The following is a 19,173-nucleotide window of genomic DNA, read 5'->3' on the forward strand; positions in this document are numbered from 1 at the left end:
TTGGTCTTAAATTACACCAGGAAACAGACATACCAATATACTATTTCATCATTATAGTACAGGGGGGCTAAACCCCCTACTCGCTGTCGATCACCAAACCCAATGATTGCTTGGCAATAAATGCTGCCTCTTGGCATAAAACAGTTGAAATTATTAAACTAAAAATATTTATCTATTAAAAAGAGCACTTATGCCACCACTTCCCATGTCCAAATGTTTCCCCTAAGATACTATTAAGATCTATTAGTAAACATAAATCATTTTTCTAAGTAATCATTTTTTGAAGTAACATTTCAAATTAAAAGTATATTGTTACAACAAATTTGGTGAGTTCATATTGTAATTTAATATTTTTCTAACAAAACGGACAGATGTATTTTAGATATCAATTTTTGCATTCATCAATTTGTGAATGAAGCTGAAATTTAAGTTCTAAATCATTTAACAAATCTTCTTAATCTTCATTCATAATAGTATATTAATGTCATTTGCACTAAAAATAATAATTGTGAAACAGTCAATAAGATCAGACACCGATTTAAATAACTTTATCTTAAGATGCAACGTAGAATTAAGTTATAATAATAATAATAAAAAACAATTCTCTTAAACTCTTAATTTAGAAAACAAACAAAATCAAAAATGTAATAATAACAGTACAGGTAAATACCTTTAAATTAGGAATAAATGTATTTATAGAAAAACACCTATGAATAACTGGATTCAACCATGTGATTATCCGGCCAATAAAAATGCACCAACAACAGTGCAAAACTGCGACACCATCATTAGATTTTTATGTATAGTTAAGACACTGTGCTTACTTACACTTAATCCACTGTGGTCTTTGAATTCATCAGGTGTTGGAGGTCCAGACGTATTGCAAGAAGGGGAGGGTCCTATTGTGCTGTCCTTCGACGGTGCTTTCCTTAGTTTCTTTCGAACTGAAAATATGAAAATTATGAAATAAAGATAAAAAACTATTATTTATTACAATATTACTCTTATTCCTGTACTCTTTATTCTTAATAATGAGCTGGTTCAAAAAATATTAGACGTCAAAAAAAGAATGACGAGCTGTATAAGCAAAAAAAGAGTCCAAACAAGGATATATTTTAAATCACTTACACTCGATAAAAAATTTACTATTTAAGATAGTACACTTGTCATCAAGCAAGCTGAAATAACCAGATAAAATCCCATTGCTTATTACAAAACTCTATTTCATATAAGCTTAACAATAAGTTAAAAATGAACAGTGCACGTACAATGAATTTTATAATTAAAAGTAATGTGTCTTTCTCTTGATATTAAAATATCCTAAATGACACCAACACCACGTTTCACTATAGGTGTTTTACTTTATGCAACATTTTTTTTTGCAGCTCAAAAAATATAAGACGTAAAAGCTTGAAATTACAAAGGTGTGTAATAAAATTTACGTGGAATATGATTAAATAAAAAAATTAATATTTGATGTTGATTATTTGGAAAATTATTAACTGTTAAACTCATAGTAAAAAAACAATACAGGCCACTTAGCAGCTTAATTGAAATTTGACAATTTGAAAGGGCCATTTTCATTTATAAACTTAACAACAGCTCTTTTTTTTAATTATAACTAAAACAATTTTAACGTATTTATTTTTTCTCTATTTTTTGATTGACATAATTTGACATTACATATTATTTTGTTGCTCAAAACTGTAACCGCAAGAAACTTATAATTATGTGGGGTGTAGAAAAAAGTACAGGGAATGAAAAAAATTTAACATTTGATAACTAATTTAAGAATTGTTAACTGTTAAATTTGTAGTATAAAAATCTATGAGAGCCACCTGAACTGCTACTACAGAGTTGTAGTCTAATGTACTGAAAGGGACATTTTTATTTATGAATTGAAATTCTATTTTCTCAGAACTTATTGCAACTATTTGCTTTTTATGATTTTTTCTCAGTTCATTTAATCCATTAATGGATAATAACTTATCCATTAATGAAGAAAAATATTTTTTTTTCTCTTGAGACTTTTGTTTAATAAGTTGAAAATGTTTTTTTTTTTTAAATTTATTTTTTAATAAAAGCAGGTACTGAACTTTCGTTCCTCAACTCGGGAGATGTCGGAAGTGTTGCTCATTTAACGATACCCAATGGGTATCTGTGGACCCAAGACATGGACGTGAGCAACATTACCCATGCCACACTGCCACAGATCCCCTTTCAGACAGATCCCAGCCCTTAAAAAGCCACAGATCCCCTTCCCTTAAAAAAAAAAGACTCTCATAATTGAATTTACGAATAAAACTAATTCTTTAAACATGCAGCAGGCAGTTATTTTCATATTAAAAGATACCCTCATGACTGAATTTGAGAATAACACCAACTCTTTAAATGTACAGAAGGCAATTATTAAAAAAAAGAAGAAAAAAACTCATTTATGAATAAAACTAATTCTTTAAACGTGCAGAAGGCAATTATTTTCATATTAAAAAAGACCCTCATGATTGAATTCGAGAAAAGACCAACTCTTTAAACGTGCAGAAGGCAATTGTTTTCATATTAAAAAAAAAAGACTCTCATAATTGAATTTACGAATAAAACTAATTCTTTAAACATGCAGCAGGCAGTTATTTTCATATTAAAAGATACCCTCATGACTGAATTTGAGAATAACACCAACTCTTTAAATGTGCAGAAGGCAATTATTAAAAAAAAGAAGAAAAAAACTCATTTATGAATAAAACTAATTCTTTAAACGTGCAGAAGGCAATTATTTTCATATTAAAAAAGACCCTCATGATTAAATTCGAGAATAAGACCAACTCTTTAAACGTGCAGAAGGCAATTGTTTTCATATTAAAAAAAAAAGACTCTCATAATTGAATTTACGAATAAAACTAATTCTTTAAACATGCAGCAGGCAGTTATTTTCATATTAAAAGAGACCCTCATGATTGAATTTGAGAATAACACCAACTCTTTAAATGTGCAGAAGGCAATTATTAGAAAAAAAAACAAAACTCATTTACGAATAAAACTAATTCTTTAAACGTGCAGAAGGCAATTACCAGAAGATTCTCTACTCAAGAGATCAGTCATCATATTTAAAAATCCTCCTCTCTTCTCATAAGAGGCAGGTTGAAATGATTGACCAAGTCTAGATATTCCACTACAAACACTGCCAGATAAATTGTGAGTCAGGCGGTTTCTCATATCACCTTTCTCATAGGGTATGGCATTGATCTAAAACAAGACGGTTTTAAAAAGTATTATAAATCCTTGAACATAAATGAAATTAAATAAATAAGCATTCTATAATTATTAAATTTAAGTGTTTTTTTTTTTTAAATTATAAGAGTCATCTTAAAGTAAGAACAGATTATACATCCTGTCAAGTGATGTCAGTTCAAAGTTAGCAATTCTCTCACTGCGCTGTCATTATGTTTCATGTCTCTGCCAGAGTTGGTTGCATGCCAACTCAACTCAATAATTACATTACTCAATAACTTGACAATTCAATAATTATTAGATTTAAATGTTTGTTCAAATTACCAGGGTCATTTATAAAGTAAGCACCAATTATGAATCCTGTCAAGTGATGTCAGTTCAAGTTTGGCAACTATCTCACTATGCCACCATTACGTTTCATGTATCTGCCAGAGCTGATTGATTGTATGGTTATATTGCTTTGTTTGTCGCCATGTCAATCAGTAGTACCGCCAATTGAAGTGCGTTCAGTTATTGGGTTTTCAAATACAAAGAAGGCTTGTCTAGCTGAAACTCACTGGCATCTTATTGAAGTTTATGGCAAAGGTATAATGAATAATAGAAATGTGTATAAATGGCATAGGCTTTTTAATAAAGGAATAACAAATGTTCATAATGAATAAAGTTCTGGATGACATACTGCCATGAGTGTTAATTACTGGTTCATCCACAATACAGCCCTGACTTTACTTCATCAGACTTTCATCTGTTTCCAAAACTTAAGAAGTTTCTTATTGGAAAACGGTTTGAAAATGATGACATGTTTAAAAAAAACTGTTACTAAATAGTTTAAGGAGCAGACGGTAGAGTTCTTTAAATAAGAGGATCCAAAAACCGGTGTCCCGACTTGAGAAATGTTATAACGGTAATGGTGACTATGTCAAGAAGTTTGTCGCTATGTCTTATTTTCAGCTTGTTATTAACAGACAAATTTGGTATTTTTATGTTAGCATTTTGAGGATGACAGGAAAATTTGTAAAGTGGATTTTTCATAATATGTCATACTCGTTACATTGATTTTTCACTGTCATAAAAAAAAAGTATCATAGACAACAAGAATATAGCAAAAACATACCTTAATATCTTCAAGTTCATCTTCATCTAATGTTTCCAAAGGCACAAATTCAGCTTCATGAGGAGGTATACTGTAAAATTATAAGATGATTAATTAGAAAATTACTTTTGATTATCTTATTTTTTTATATCTGCTATAATATGCAATATTTCAACACTTACACCAAATTGGCAGCTGAACCCATGGGTGGCTCACTATAGAATGGCATAGCTGCAGCTGTGTACGGAAGATCAGGTAACGTTTCATCCCAATACTGATCTTTAATTAGCTCAGGGTGCTCTTGATGCATTTCATCAACAATGAGGTATGATACCTAATTATAAAAGAAAGATCACTTAAGCCTTTTTTTTATTATTTCAATTTTTTAAGGTTCCTTCCTCCCACTAAATAATCCTTTTTAACAAAAAATATGCTACTTTCAATACTATTGCGAGTTTGAAACATTTACAACAGTCAGATTAAGTTTTAATCATCTTTAGCTAATGTCCTCTATGCAGAGTATCAAAGCGTCGATCAACTGACTTATCATAATTTGGCTTTAGAAGTTTTGTTTATATTTCTTTCAGTAATTCAGCGGTCATTCGCCAGGGCACAGAGATATTGCGTTTTACGTCAGAAAAAAAAAATTAGCATGCATATTTAGGCTTGAGTAAATTTTATGCACAGGTGTAAGTTGCAGGCATCGACTTAATGCAGTTGAGGATAGATGAGATATTCTGATTTCTCGCTCTTTTTTGTTGTCAGTTGAGTCTTGTAGCTGAAGATGGAAAAGAAATAAAATTTTAGGCATATTCTACCTTAAAATGAAGCAAGATTCAAGCCTTCAAATACGGCCAATGTACGAATTTACAAATAAACCATTGTTATTCATGCTTCATTCTTGCATAGCACGTTTACAATTGTTGATGCTGTATGCCATTAAGGCAAAAGGGTTGAGCTTTTTGTTTCCAGTGGCTCCATCTATGAACGAGAATTAAACTTTTTCCACACACATAGGTCACAGTCCGTTTATAGGGCAGATCCATTCATTCCTCTATAGATTGTAATCTTGACCTGAACTAGAGAAAAAACAATCTCCAATTCAGTACCTCCAGAGGTATGATTTGTTATGGGAACATGCAGGACTTTGTGACCCGACAGATTTATGTGCACCAGTCCCCATTTATTACAATGTGGAGTCTTCGTCTGTCAGAGATCAAACTTAGGATATCTAGGAAATGGGCTCAATGCCCTACCTACCAGGCACTATCACAGCTCTAAGTTTACAGTACACAATGTAAATAGCAGAAATGTTAGCGTGTGGAAAAGTCACTATTTTCTGAAAATTATGATATATATATATATATGTGCGTGTGTGAGTGCGCATGTGCATATATATATAAGCACACCAGACAAAAAATTAGTCACCCTTGGAGAAATTATGAAAAACAACATTAAATAGCAAGTAATAGCGTCTTTGGAGTCGATAACCGCCTGGAATCGGTTAGAAAGTGAGTCCACAAGGTGTTGCATGTACGACGAAACTTGTTTAAGCCACTCGCTGAGGATTTGATCACGCAAATCAGAATGCTGATTTCGGCGTTTTACCCGCTGTTACAACATGTTACACAAATTTTCAATGGGGTTGAAGTCAGGTGACTTTGCAGGCTAGCCGAGATGTAATTGAGTGTCTAAATGTTCATAAAATCAGTCATATATTCTTCCAGCCCAATGAACTTTGCTGTTGTCATCTTGAAAAATAGGGGTATCAACAACACACTCTTCATAAAGATTTTGACTGAAATTCAACATCTAATCATCCAGAATGTTCAAATAAACATATTGGCTCATGTCAGTGGCCACCTCAGTGAGGGGGCCCAATCCATAATAATAAAAACGCCCCTATAATATGACAGACCTATTTTCGGCTTGAACCTGACCTAGCACACAGTCAGGATGAAGGGCTTCATCTACTCTTCGCTGCGCTTGACGACATGTGTCTTTTTAATAAAAGCAAAAATGTGAATCGTCAGACCATATTACATTCTACAAGTCAGCAACTGTCCACATTCGGTGACTTTTACCCACTGAAGTCGCGCAGATTTATGTGCTTGTGTGAGCAATGGCCTCTTACGAGATGTTCGACTCCAAATATTCATTGCATGCAGTTCCAGTCGCAATGTTCTCTTTCTTCCAGCTTGGGATGGACCTTCATTTACTAACTGGAGCAATTACAGACAGGTTTGGAAGTGATTTTGATTGACAAGTCAGAAAGCACGTCTCCGGCTCCTTTCATGAAGGATCTTTTTCCAATCACAATTCTGACGTTGTCCTTCGTGACCATGTGTATTACACCACTGCTTCAAGACAAGCTGAACAGTCCGCATCGAAACACTAACAAATCCAGCAGCTTCATTCACCATATGAACATGGGCATGGTCAAACACAAATGCCTCTCTTGCCACTCGATCACATCCTTACACTTATCCATATTTACACACAATTTCAGCTTCAAACAAAAATATCTCACTGATAGCTACTTGCCTGTGATCACGTTGACGCAGTGTGCAAGCAAGACTAATTTTTTGTCCGGTACCATAACTGGGCTCATTACATTAAAGTATATAAAAATGAATTATTTATTGATCATAATAATTTTCCTTAAGGTGAAAAATTTTACACAATTAGCATTTTCTTAAAAAGTGTTAAAAAAATGTGTTAAAATTAAAAAATGTTAAAAAATGAAATTTAATTTCATGAATTGTTTTTTCTACAAACAAATGAAATTTTTTTAAAAAAAACTTAAAACAGTGAGACTAAAAAAATATGAGAGAAAATTAAAACCAGAATTTGTTTTCTATTAATGTCAGAATGCTATTTAAGTCGACAGAAATATAATAATAAATTTTTTAAAATAAAAGTATACAAAAAATTATTAAAATCAGGATATATGACCCAGTTAATTTCATTTAAATGCAATTATGTATATAAATGAAAATCTGAACTGATATTATTACCTGAATATCACGATCTATGACCCAATTTACTTCAAAATCATCATCATCTTCTCCAAATGGATTAACTAAGGTTTCAGCTACCTGAAAAACCAGAAAATAACAGATTTAGTTTTTGATTTAAAAAAAAAAACATCTGTCTTGAAGGGAAAAAATGTTCAAAATTTAGGGAACTTTCAGATATGTTCAATTACCTTCATAACTAGAGGACTGATTTTGTAGAAATTTAGTACGAACATATGTTGATGTAATACAAGAAATGGGATTAACACCAGCAATAAAAATTTTGTGGTCCAATAGCACCACCTTGGTAGTCCTTTAGTGGTTGAAAAACTTAATGTGGTTGACAAAATTGAGAAGAAGAAAAAAATTTAATTCTACTATTACATAGTTCATTTTATGCTACACATCAAAAATTATTTATTGCCATCGAAACCAATTAGGTTATTATCCCATTATGATATTTTTTAATGAAATTAAGTAAAAAAAAAAGCTAAATTAGTAATTGTAAATTGATTAAACATAGAGATAAAAAAGTTGAGATGAAACAAATAAATGAGGAAAACAGAGAAAGTAAGAACTAACAAAATATTGCATTAAAAATAAATTATCTAGAACTAAAAAATTTTAAATGAAGTCAATTCTACTAGAGTAAAAATACTATCTTATGGATGAAAAATTATACTGTCAGTACATGAATGCAAAGCATAGTACAACATGAAAATTTGAAATTTCAAGATATAATTTAAAATTTTTTGCACCAGACACTTTCAGTTAAATTCATTTGAATAAAACACATTACAATTCCATACCAATTAAATTGAACAATAAAATTAGTACAGCAACTTTTTAATGCATGGAATTCAATGCAAAAAACTATTTTTCGGTAGTATTTTGTAAATTCTAAACATATTTCTAAGGAAACAAATTTGTTCTCCATGTGTATGATTTTAGCAACATTTGTGGAACATTTGGCAACCATTGTCGCCTTACTCCTACAAATAAAATAACCATTTAACAGTCATAATACATACAAATTATCTTAAGTAACACTTATTGGAGTTAAAATTTATGAAACTACGGTCACAGAATCAAACAAAAGAAAATAGGTAAGTAGTTAGTATGGCCTTTTATATACATATTTTACAATATGATTTCATATTGGTAATAATACAGGTAACTATGCTTTTTTTTCCTACATTGTTTTAAGGGAGGGATAGAGAATTTCAATTACCCTTCCCAAACCTTCACAGACCCTCTATAGGGTTAAGGTCCGACTTCTACACCTCAAACCAGGCAAACTATTTTTCTCAAAGACATGAAGGTGCGTGGCGACCTTCAGCAAGAAATCCACCTACATTATCAACCTTCCACTATTATGAGCATTAATTTCTTGCATGTCAAAGGGCAAAAAACAACTTCACTCATGAAAGATAAACTATTTGAACTTGAAACCAGCAATGTGCCATAAAATATACAGAATCTAAAATATTCGTTTCAAATTACTCTATCATGAGAAAGGCACTAATACACTACTTTATTATCCCAAATACTGACATGAGAAAGAATCCATCAAATATACACATCCAAATCAACTGACAGCCCAGAAGTGTAGAATGGACATGCCAGCCCAGTCTCCAACAACTGTCCAACTACTTAGTTTCTGAACTGAGAATCCACTGTCAGTTAGAATCTATATATCCACAGAATACGACTCAACAATGCTTTCAATATAGCCCAGGCACATTTTAATAGCGACGAGTTCAATTCTGAATGTAAAACAAGAATTAAAATTTCAGTTTTAAGGTCCATATGCAGAAGAAAGAGCCCTGATGGAGATACCTGGGAAAGGGGTTTAGGTGGAGAGGAAAGGAAATTTCAGTGTGAGGAGAGTCTGTTTTTGACCACAATAGAGGTAATAGGTCCCATCTGACATTTGTTTAGATGTTGCCTATCAAAGCTTGCCTTTTTTTTATCACCCTTACATATTCTTTGCCTACAGTTAGTCCTTATTATATCGCCAGAAGGAACTGGTTAGCTAAAATGTAGCCAAGTGCTGACACCTAGTGAGTCAGATGGGGGGAGAAGTGTGTTTATAACTTCTAGTAAAATCAGATTGCCAACTCTTTATATTCTAAAAAAGGAATGAAAGATGTTCTCTATTAATTCAAAGCTGCCAATAACAAAGTTTTGTGAATGTGAACTGGTAACAACAAAGAAAGTACCTCCATTCTAGACTAAGTTTATAATCTTTTGAGATTGCTTAAAATGATAAAGCAACCTAAAAATAATATATAAGAAGTAAAACAATTATATGTTCCTTGTACAAGTAAAATAACTTACTTTTAACCAGCCCATGTAGAAGAAAAACTGAAGAAAATTAAAAACAGGGATATACAAATCAACATCGTAACCAGGATGACCTTGAGCAGGGTCCAAGTATTGTCTTCCCATGAGGGTAGATAAGAAAAATGTATACACGACCAGTGTAACAACCTAATATTGAGGAAAGAAAAACCACTATAACTCATTTAAAATACATATTTGAATATTGTAACAGTTATAAGATATATCTAATTTTGAAATAAAACCTAAAAATAAAATAGATTTGATCTTAATCAAATTATAATCTCAGGTTTAGCTTATGTTTTTTCATTAAAACACCTTTTCCACAGTTCTCAGAATAATTTATTAATCAATAAGTTACTTCTAATTCATAAGCTCACAGTTTCTTTCAAAGTAAATTAGACATAATTTTTTTTAAATATTCGCTTCGTTTAAAATTCTATAAGCTGACAGAAACTAGTTTAATTTTTTTATATCAAACTTTCATACATTATTTATAAATATTCATCTCTTTAATATTTATCAATAGCAGCTCAAAGTCTAAGTTGATAAAAAAGGAGCACTTTTTTTTTCAAAGTAACTTGAAACTGACTTAAAAATAGGCATATACAGGGTCTGGAAAAAAGTGTCAAGTTTAATTATTTATTTAATTTGTTTATATTAAGAGAACATTTCAATAAACGAATTTGTACGAACTTTTTTTCATGGAATGGCAATTTGAAACTTTATAAGTTCTTTAATGTTTTGTGTTTTCGCAAAATATTTTATGAATTTTTCAAATAAGTAGTTTTTATAAATGGGTTTTAGTAATAACAACATCTCAGTTTATTACATGACTTGGCCCTTGGACATAAATAAAATATGCGAAATATTCTTAATGGTATATTGGGAAAAAAATTACCCTGAATAACTTATCAGGGTAATTTTTTTCAGTTTTATAATCAGTTTTTCATGCTCTAGCATTCAATATTAATAGCTCAGAGAGATGACCTCTAATATGCTACATAATTAGTCCAGATAATATTTTAAATTATAAAATTATACACAAAAACGTACTTTCCCAGAATAATACATAGAATTTTAAAAAAGACATTTTTAAAATTTGATATCTCAGGAATTACTCAATTGCTTTCCCTGAAATTTGCCATGCAAAATTTCATTCTTTAAAAATATGTACAAAATTGTATACTGTACAATTCAAATTTTTCAGATCATTATTAAATAAATTAATAAAAAAAATATTTACTAAAAGTCATTTTTTGCATGGAATTATCTTTGAGTGAACAAATTTTACAATTGTGTACAAACATTTTTCAATTCGTTTAAAAAGTTCTTCAGATATGGCGAAATATGCAAAAGGTAAAATTAACGTAAAAGGATCCAAATTTTTTACCGCTCTCCTGATCGAACTAATTGGGACCAAATTTCCCAAATTGCAGCTACCCCCTATATTTTTTGGTTTAGAAATCCGAATCCGTCAAAAAAAATTTTTTGTTTATTCAGAGAAAGTAAGTTCTTGTGTCTGATTTCGTTACTTAAAATATCGTCGACACTAATCAATTAGCATATTTGAGGCCACCCCGCTTGTACCATTAAGATTGAGTCCTAGAACATTAAAGATCCTATCATTAAATCAAAAATTATTCAAGGTGGTTTGTTTGTTTTTTTTTTTAAAAAATTTGCAGCACTACACCTTATTGAAACAAATTTGTAAAGAGCTTTATTATAGCATTTAGTAATATTAAAAAATTTAATTTAAAAAATTCACAATATTTTGTATAGGCATAGTGTGGTTTATAATCACTCTTAATATACATTTTTAGAATCCTTGTCAGCAATGGAAAAAATAAGATACATACATAATTTTTAAAAAAAAAGGAAAATGATGAAATATTGTGGAAACCAATATTTAAAATGCCGAAACCAGACTTTACAAAGAGAGTTAAAAAGATGTGAAAGACAATTATTAGGATCATTTCCACATTTTATGGGACAATAAAATGATTTTTAAACATTTATATAATCTTTCGCAATTGTTATTTTTTATACTTTGATAACGTTTATCTTTTTCTCTGCTAATATATTAATTTCAGACCATTATTTTTACTTTTTGTTAGCAAATATTTTTAATACATATTCTAAGGAGATGATTATAAAACATCCTCTATGTAAAGTACCTGAGTATAGACAAGCTAACGTTGATAACGTTTATCTTTTTCTCAGCTAATATATTAATTTGAAACCCTTATTTTTACTTTTTGTTCGCAAATATTTTTAATATATACAGTACAGAACCCGTTATCCGGAAATCAGAAAACCGGAAAACCAAAAAACCGGAATGAAATTCGATAAATTTTCCCTCCATTTTTAAAAAAAAAATTTTTTTTCCTCATAAGATTTTAGGATTTTTCTTTCTTTTTTGAAAGATGTTTACCTTACCATCATTTTGGAAATAATCATTAGTGTATTACTCCATCGTTTTTTCTTCTTCTTAAGATTATTTCCAAGAAAAAAATTTTTTTAGTTGGGTTTAACAATAAAAAAACGGCTTTTTGTAGCGATTCAGAAAACCGGAAAAATCAGTTATCCGGAATAGCGATGGTCCCGATCATTCCGGATAATCGGTTCCCTACTGTATATACTAAGGAGATGATTATAAAACATCCTCTATGTGAAGTACCTGGGTATAGACGAGTGGTATACTAATCCAATCATAGTTGAATAAACCTCCACAAAGTGCCCTGTAATTTGCCATTGCCTACAAAAAACAAAATACTGTTATATGCATAGAAAATATAGCTTTTCAGGAAACGATCAGTGGCGTGCAGAAAGGTGGCTACAGGCACCCAGTCATTAGGTGCAATTTGAATGACAAAACAATATAATATTGTTATTATATTACTTGTATTATTTTTATTGGGAAATTAAATTGTTTATTAGGCAAATACTTTGCTTAAGCAAAATGTTTAGAGAAACTAAGATTTTTCAAAAGGTTTGATAAAAAGATTTATATCATCAAAATTTATTTATATAATTTGATTTTCAACGAAAAAAAATGAAGAATATATTTTGTAAAGAATAAATTTTTGAAAAACATGGAATAATTTCAACGTACTTTTACAATAAAATGAATTTTACATAGGAATTTAGGCTTTTACAAATATTGTTCTAAAGTTTTTCCCCTTTGTGTTAATAAGCACATCCAGATAATACATTTAAGGGAAGTATTAATTAAAAATTTAGTAACCACACACCTCTGCAAGCCACTGGAAATGATTCATTTAAACAATTACTAATTAAAAATATAGAATGTTAGTCCATTTAAATATTTAATTTAAACTGCTCGTAAATAATAATTTAATAATAATTTTCAAAAAAAAAGGAAATAAAATATATTTTTAATATTCTTATTAAGTTGCAATAAATAAATAAAAATATGAAATAATACAAATGGTATATATATATACATATACAGTCGAACCTCGATCATTCAGCATTCCTGCATCTTTCATTTTCCCGTGCATATTGTTTTGTTATAACGGTCCAGTCACAAATACTATTCTTGTTATGCTAATAACACAAGTTTAAGTCATTTTTTAAACTAGCGAATTTCCGTATCTATAGTTTAGAAATTCTGTCGACATAAAATATCAAAGTTATTTGGCTTTGAGAAGAAAAATCGTAACTCCTGAAGCTAATGATGAAGAAGAAAATGAGGAGTTATTACAGCTTGTCTGAACGCCTTAAACAGGACGTTATGCATTGATTGATAAAAATGTTTGATATGTGTCGTGTTGACGGTTAAAGAAACGGTTGTAAAAACTGAAAAGGTACAAAGTGATACCAATGAAACACAACCACAACCAGTGCCAAAGTTTGTAAATGGCTTAGAAGCCTTTGCAACAATCTGTTTTAACTTAAACATTCTGGGAACAAACATCGATCTGTTATAAACGTCGAAAATTTATTTCTTATTCGGACAAGAAAAAAGTGCATTCAAACCAAAATTATGAAATATTTTAAATAAAGTGTTCATTTCATCGTTATTTTGCATTATCTACGTAATTGATTAAAATTTAAACTTGTCATACACTTGTAAAGTTATTCATTTTCAAGCCTATTACTTCTTTATTTACTTTTTATGCATTTTCAAACCATTATTTGATATTTTATGTTAACCCGCATTCATCGTTAACAGAATGGGCAAATGAGAAAGATTGATCGAAGTTCTGATGCATATACCCACACACAAGGAACAATACAACACATACTTCAACCAAAGTATTCAAAGCAAAATCATCTCGCACACGACCTTCTTTTCGAGCTCTAATGGCAATACTAGATGCCCATACTAGAGGCATCCAATATGTTGTGTGAGAAGTCTTTAACTGTTCCATAATTTTCTTTTCATTTGGCAACAATATACCTATTGGAAAAAAGTAGGATCACTAAATTATTTAATCAAGCATGAAAAGGTGAAATATGTAAAACTTTTGAGATGAGAAATTATGAAGTCACCAGGCATCAAAACTACATATAAATAGCATTTAAACTTTTTTTTTCTTCCACAAATGTTTTGTAGTACTAGTTTATCCATTATTGAATATATTAGCAGGTATTTATGTATACATGCTTGAATAAAACATTTTATTCTAGTGTTTAAAACTCTTTATCTACCGATGGGACTTTGAAGCCTCACTAATATTATTTCCATATAACATTGAAACAGAACAAAATACTCCATTGAAACTTGTCTGTCTCTGTCACAGGACTTTGTGTTTATTATTACTACCTAGTTGACAACATGTAAATTATTTGAAGTTGATCATCACCACTATCATCGTCACTGTCCAGGGATGCCATTTTATGATTCTCCAATTTTATTAATCTATTCTCAGCTTTCTATCTCAATCAATTTTGCAAGTAAGTCTTTCATATTTTTTTTTATCGATTCCTTAACTTTAAACTGGTTTTAAAACAAAGTATTAAATTTTGTACTTCGATTAAAATTTCATAATGTGGTGCATGTACAAAATTAAAATTGTATAAAAAAATTAGAAAATAATGTTGAATACTAAAAAAATATTTGTCAAAGTGTAAAATAGACATTATTTAATGACACAAAGTTTCGTACGTTTTTAATAATTAAGTAAATAAAGGACTTTATCACAAGTTTTTTTTTGTCCAAATCAGTCATAGTACATTTCACTACTGAACAATACTGAATAATATTGCTCCATTTTTATACTTTTTAGAATGGATGTTAGAATTATGCAATGGATATTGCAAAGGTTCAGGTGCATAAATTAATTTCTTATCGATCTGAAAATCGTATAAAAAAAGGCAGATTCTAGTGAATTGTAAATAATATCAATACTGAATATAGATTTATATTTAACTATTATTTAATGAAAGTGTTATATTTAAATCAAGTATATTCTACATGAGTTGTTTTCAGCTTTAAAGAAGCGCTAAATTTAGTGGTAATAAGCATTTTTAGTTAAAACTATTAGAAATTAGTGAACAAGCTGGCATAACCTAAGTAATACTTTGAGCTTATCTTTGATGCGAATATAGAATTTTTTTTATTTAAATCAAAAGAAATTTTTAAAAAAATCAATAGATAACTAAAAAATCTAAAGTGTTAGCACGACAGTACTTGTAGACTGATCAGGTCTAAGATAAAAATCACAATTAGGAATTTTACCTGCATCAACTAAGTGGTCCATAGTAGGAAATCTTTTTTTAACACATGGACTAATGCAAGACAATGTAATCACAAATGCCAAATTAGCATATCTCATCATAGTTCTCCTCATTAAACGTCCTCTTTCATCCTACAATATAAAGTAAAACTTTTAATAAGTGTGTACTATTAGTTATCATTGCCTAACTTATATTTGGTATCAGTCAAAAACAGCTTAATAAACAGTACAAAATTATCTTAAATTATAACATAATACAGGGAAAAAAAGAAATTATCAAGCAATATTTGGTGCTGATCGAAAACCTTTGACAATATTCTGAGGAAATTTATAGCCAATTTTGCCTTAATAATGATAGAATTTAAAAGGAATTAAACATTTATTTTTTGTGAACAAATGTTTTCAAATTCGTACAACTATTTTAGAAGTATTGAACCTTGAAAAAACTTAAGTTTGAAACAAAACATAATATAAACAGAAGAACTAGAGGAAGTGAATTATTATTCCTTCAATAAGGTAATAACACTTTAAAAAGAACTTAAAAAATATTATCAAATATGTAATCTCTCCATATATTTCCTTGATATTGACAATATGCTGTAATCCAAGCATAATATAAACTTGGGTATTTTTCTATCTATTTGCAATGCTATAGTTATTATTCATTTTGTTAGGTAGTAATTATTTAAGTAGTGTCGAAAAGTTAGTTATATGTAAAAAATTTTAAGAATCATTTTGTATTTTTATAAAAATAAAACTTAGTTACAAAGTAATTATATGAATTTATTCTTGATATTTTCCGAAATGACTAGAAATTTTAAGCACAAAAATTGCTATAGTGCCGCAGACATGCCATTTTATGATATTGTGATAGACATGTATTAAGAGCAATTGTGAAGAAGAGTTCACATAATTTGTGTTAATTAAACAATTATTATTAAAAGCACAATTTAAAATTACCCTTTTAGGTCTCATTCTTACAACAGTTAAATTCGAGTTGTGAGGAAAAAAACCTTGTAAGCGAACGAATAGCATTGAGTTATGTTTCATAATTTGGTGTAAAGTATGCAAAGTAAAAGAAATAAATATTACCTGTCCATGTATGTAGGCACTTACAAAAAATGCTAAAGTATCTGGCCATGGAATGCAATTGAAAGAATCCCACCATCTTTTGACAACAATTGATACATAAAAACCCAAAATGAACGACACAGGAATCAAGTCCCCATAAGCTTTACAGTACAAGGAGACCTTCTCAAAGTACCTAGATGTAAAAAAAAAAGCATTTTCAGTTAACCCAAAAAAAATGAATAAGCAAAGATTTCGTTTAGAGCAGACCATATATGCCAAAAGTCTGAAGCGCAATACGAAAATAAGTTATGATTGCAAAACAATTGCTTAAAAAATTAACACAACACTGCGGAGCGTGCCATAGATTTTGTTTTGCAGACAAAATTGAACCAAACTTTATAAAGAAAAATTTTATCCCCCCATACTGAGAGCATAGAATATTGATAAGTCCAGCTCTTTGAATACTTAACTAAGAACTATGGAGAACAGCTGAGTGTGGTATGCCATATTAGAAAACAACTTATAGGGCAAACAACAGATTCAGGTATAGCAGAGCATCATCTGTACTAAGATCCAGTGCATGCACATCAGAACCAAGGTGACTGTCAAAAGGTATGTCACCTGTGAACTGATTGTTGAACAACACTACATGTGTGGTTGTGTATGCTGCCTCTCGCGAACTGCCATTTTATCCTTTCTTCTTACCTCAAAATATGTTAGTAGATTTAATCAACATGGATGACATAAATGTATTATGAAAGAATTATTTAAATTAATAGTACAGTACAGTTTATAAATAGTACAAAAATGCAGAACAAAATAACAATAAATAAAAAGAAAGAACTTTTTATCTCTTTTTTTAACCCCAGTAGTGGTTGGTTAAGAGCAGACGATCATGAAAACCCATTAAAAAAAACCTCTGCTGGTGAGCCCCTAAATGCTCAATTTTTATTTATACGCAGGGACCGCACCAAGCCTTGGAGGGCTGGTTTACATTATGTCTGTGAAAGATAGCCCTCGTATTCTATGTATATTCTTTGATTAAGAGGATGCTATACCACAGGAAAAAACTTTCATGGTGAATTCTCTTTAACTTCCATTGTTATTTCAAGATTTTAAATTTAGAGAATAGTGAGTTCAGTCAAACAACAAAGTTTCAACTGCCAAAAAAATGTTTTTGTAACATAAAAATACAAACAAAGGACTGCAGGATAGCTCCACCACTGCATAATTCTGCCATAATTTCTTTGCATTTAGACAATTAGAATTTTATTTTTCGCTTTTGAAACCTCATGGTCTTTTCTAGGTTCATCTGAACTTTAGAATACCGATGAAGGAGAAATAGAATTTGAAATAAAGGGTATAATGTCCTCTTAACATGGAAGAGAAGAAATTTACAAATTTACATTTCTGTTGGATGCAGATATGTGAGCCTTGATAGCTCAAATATAACTCCTTTCTTGTTCTAAATAATCATATTTTGTCTATTAATAGATGAATATGATAAATGTGACTGCTATATAGCTGAGTAAAAGAAGTAGAAAATTTATCCTCTACCTTTTCATTTTGTCAACTTCCTTTCTTTCTGATCATTAACTTAAGAGTTAATTTTGTGTAAATCTTTTGAAGTGAGATTTACTGGTAGGGAAAGATATTTTTAAGAATTATCAGAATGTCTTTCTTAAAGCAACTTTTATCTGTAGAGCTTTAGATCTTTTGTTTACAGTCTTTAAAACATTTTGATGTCATAAAACCAATATTTTAACAACATTTTATTTTTTAAATTATGTTAAATTGCATAAGAAAAGCAGAATTCAATATTTGACCATAAAAACTTCCTGCAATCATATGCTTAAAACAATGAAAACAAAGACTATGAGCAATAATATATAATACCAATACAAAAATGCAATTTTTCCAGTTTTTGGCACAGATTTTTCAATGCTACTATTTTATACTTGGTTAAAAATGTTAATTTAGACACCACTAAAAAATTTAAATTACATAATTATGCAGTCAAACCTGCTTTTATCAAGCGTGAAAGTACTACAATATTTGCCTGCTTTTAACGAGTTCAACTAAAAGTAGGCTTGTTCTAACTTATTAAAATATTTAGTATTTAATTAATTTATTTTTTATTTCTATACAACAAAAAAAACTTCACTGTTTTTTTTAGAGAAAACTTAAAATTTTTTATCAACTTAGTACAAATAACTAAGAATTATTTTTTAAAGCAAGTAATTAATGAATAAATATTAGATTAATCTATAAATTCGCATAATTAAGAGCTTTCCAAAATTGTCTTAAAACTTTTTAGAGCAATCTTTGACAAAAAAATCAATTTCTTATAAGGTTAATACAAAAAAGTTTAAATTAACTTTTTCTTAGAAAGTTTTATAAAATCAAAATAAATTTATAAAGTCTAACAGATGAAACTGGACTTTTCCAAGCAGATTCCATTAAAATTTTTCAGAATTTCTTTTATTTTAGAGAAAAAAAAATTTTAAAAGATAAAAATATATCAACTCAGTGCACTTATATTTCACTCAACATTTTTTTTAAAACTTTTAAATATTTGGTTAAAAATTTTGTTAATTTGATAAAATTTTTTAGAAAAATTTTAATTTCAAAAATTATATTGAAAAAAACAATTTATTAAAAAAAACTTTCTTAGGATAAAACATGAGTAAATTCAAATAATTTTCAGTACAAATAA

General features: G+C 29.5%; 1 protein-coding gene across 2 annotated transcripts in view; it reads right to left on the reverse strand.

Annotated features, from left to right (window-relative positions):
* The window catches only part of LOC107450043 (uncharacterized), a 37,193-nt gene that overhangs the window by 9,492 nt on the left and 8,528 nt on the right, over positions 1-19,173 (reverse strand). For both annotated transcript variants that reach the window (XM_043049816.3, XM_043049817.3), the window contains exons 4-13: positions 16,479-16,650; positions 15,389-15,518; positions 13,953-14,107; positions 12,362-12,439; positions 9,679-9,831; positions 7,339-7,419; positions 4,504-4,655; positions 4,343-4,412; positions 3,069-3,243; positions 829-944 (exon numbers count right to left, since the gene is read on the reverse strand). In XM_043049816.3, coding sequence (XP_042905750.2) covers positions 829-944; positions 3,069-3,243; positions 4,343-4,412; positions 4,504-4,655; positions 7,339-7,419; positions 9,679-9,831; positions 12,362-12,439; positions 13,953-14,107; positions 15,389-15,518; positions 16,479-16,650 — 1,282 coding nt within the window. The remainder of the gene's footprint in view (positions 1-828; positions 945-3,068; positions 3,244-4,342; positions 4,413-4,503; positions 4,656-7,338; positions 7,420-9,678; positions 9,832-12,361; positions 12,440-13,952; positions 14,108-15,388; positions 15,519-16,478; positions 16,651-19,173) is intronic.

The sequence above is a fragment of the Parasteatoda tepidariorum genome, chromosome 9 (assembly GCF_982258835.1).
Source record: "Parasteatoda tepidariorum strain Cologne lab strain chromosome 9, Ptep-v5.0, whole genome shotgun sequence".
In the NCBI taxonomy this organism is placed as follows: Eukaryota; Metazoa; Arthropoda; class Arachnida; order Araneae; family Theridiidae; genus Parasteatoda; species Parasteatoda tepidariorum.